This window comes from Brassica oleracea, chromosome C8 (assembly GCF_000695525.1).
Source record: "Brassica oleracea var. oleracea cultivar TO1000 chromosome C8, BOL, whole genome shotgun sequence".
Classification (NCBI taxonomy): domain Eukaryota; kingdom Viridiplantae; phylum Streptophyta; class Magnoliopsida; order Brassicales; family Brassicaceae; genus Brassica; species Brassica oleracea.
This window is the reverse complement of record NC_027755.1, coordinates 14,381,113-14,383,168: the sequence shown is the minus strand read 5'-3', so window position 1 is coordinate 14,383,168 and position 2,056 is coordinate 14,381,113. Positions and strand designations below refer to the sequence as shown.

The 2,056-nt window shown below is 49.8% G+C and overlaps 1 protein-coding gene across 1 annotated transcript; it reads right to left on the bottom strand.

Annotated features, from left to right (window-relative positions):
* Positions 1–297: 297 nt before the first annotated feature.
* LOC106308716 lies at positions 298–1,777 on the bottom strand. The gene is made up of 2 exons (XM_013745846.1): positions 563–1,777; positions 298–467 (listed from the first exon to the last, which is right to left on the bottom strand). Exons 1-2 carry the CDS (start codon positions 1,515–1,517, stop codon positions 298–300), a joined length of 1,125 nt encoding a protein of 374 aa, XP_013601300.1. The 5' UTR covers positions 1,518–1,777.
* Positions 1,778–2,056: the final 279 nt, after the last annotated feature.

Here is a 2,056-nt window from a genome sequence, read left to right as displayed (position 1 = left end):
ATCAGGTCCGACTTCCACAGTTGTGATTGAAGCCAGATAAGCCTCACATCCTTTTTCCAGCATTCTTTCTGCTTGAAGTGCTGAAATGATCAGACTCCCATTAGTCGGTCTGACCCCTTGATAGACAAGCTTTCCATTGTCGATTTCAAACTGAACTCTGCCACGATAACAATCAAGAAGTGCTTTGTATTTACTCAGCCAATCCATTCCAAGGATCACATCGTATGATTTCACTGGGAAAACGACCAAGTCGGCTGGCATGTTCACTCCTCCGATCATCACAGAGACATTTCGGATTTACCCTGAAGTGTACATGATCTGACCACCAGCCGCCCGAACCAGTCTTACTTCTTCTTCTGGTTCTTTCTGGAATTCTCCAATTCCAATCATCTCTGGTTGCACAAAGCAGTGAGATGCACCGGAATCAAACAGAACATGGGTTGCCACTCCACCCATGACTAAGGTCCCTACATATTCACCCGGAACACTAAGGACCTACTCTACAGGAAAGCAATTTCACACAGAAATTCTTAAGGCAAAGGTGAGAGATAGGATGACTCACCAGTGATCGGACGAGACGTGCTTGGGTTCATTGACTCATCACCGATTGTGTACACCCGCGGCATGATGGCCTGCCTCTTTGCAGCCGGCTGAGGCCCATCGCTCGGACGCTTCCCAGCAGATTGCGCATCCTTCGGATACTGATTCTTGTAGTGCCCCGTTTCACCGCAGTTGTAGCACACACGTTCCCCAACACCCTTGTTTTGGCTCTTCGGCCTTAGGTCTTCCTCAGGACAATCACGCACCTTGTGATCCATACTTCTGCAATGGTGGCAAGCTCCTGAAGCAGCACGACAAACACCAAAGTGCATTTTCCCGCAAGTCAAACATGCACTGCGACCTGTTGCATTAGGCTTGCTGGAAGAGCCACCCTTCACCGACTTTTGATTCTTTCCCGCATGCTTACTAGGATGGACATGCGCCACTGTGCCAAACACCTTGGCTTCCTCACTGATTCTAGCTTCCTGTTCTGCGGTCTTTTCCACCAGTTCGGCCACAATATCATAGTTGCGGATCTTACAACGAGTTCGGAGATCAACCCTGAGTCCGCGCATGAATTTGCGGACCAAGGAAATTTTCGACTCAGCCTCACGCCCAGCATACTTCTTGAGGCTGTTGAATTCCGCTTCATACTCGCTTACAGTCATGGATCCCTGTATCAGTCTGAGAAAAGCTCCCTTGAGCTGGTCAAATGCTTCTGGCGGAAAATACTTCCCACGGAATTCGGTCTTAAAGTTGGCCCACGTGCAATTCTCAGCACCAATCCGAGCCGCTACACCTCGCCACCAGATGTGCGCATCACCGTCCAAGTAGTGGACAGCAATGTCCTTCTTGTAAGTAAGAGGACAACGGATCGACTTAAAGTTCCGCCCTATCTTGTCAATCCATTGATCTGCTTCCTTTGGTTTGGAACCACCCGAAAAGAACTTTGTTCCCAGTTTCTGCATGTGGTCCATAACCTTGAGGTAAGACGGATTCCATCAGGCACCACGTTCTCCACTTCCTCCGCAACAGGTGGAGCCACCGGAGGTGCCGCCGCAGCAGGCAATCTTGCCAAGACTTGCGCCAACATAGCCAAAATGGCTTCCAATCCAACCGGAGCAGCAGCAGCTCCAGCAGCTGCACCAGCCGCTGCAGCATTGTTCAAATTTGCTGCATTCTGAGCAGCATTCCGAGCCTCTTCCGTACCAGTTTCATTCCTGGCCACGTTGCTCGCAAACCCCTCAGCGGTCTCATTCACAGTCCTTCTTGTGTTACGGTTACTTTTTGCCATCCGCAACAAGATCACAGCCAAGTTAGTCAAAACTAACTTGGGATCAGGACTCGGAACACAGAATCTACCGCGAGACGTCAGGCTTGGAAGGATGGTTTGCCCCAATAAACCACCATACTTAGATTGTCCTAGAACTCGACTCCGATCTGATACCACTTGAAAGGACCTGACCCATTTTTTCGTAACATCAGTACGAGTCTGGCTCGACTTCCTCGATCAGAA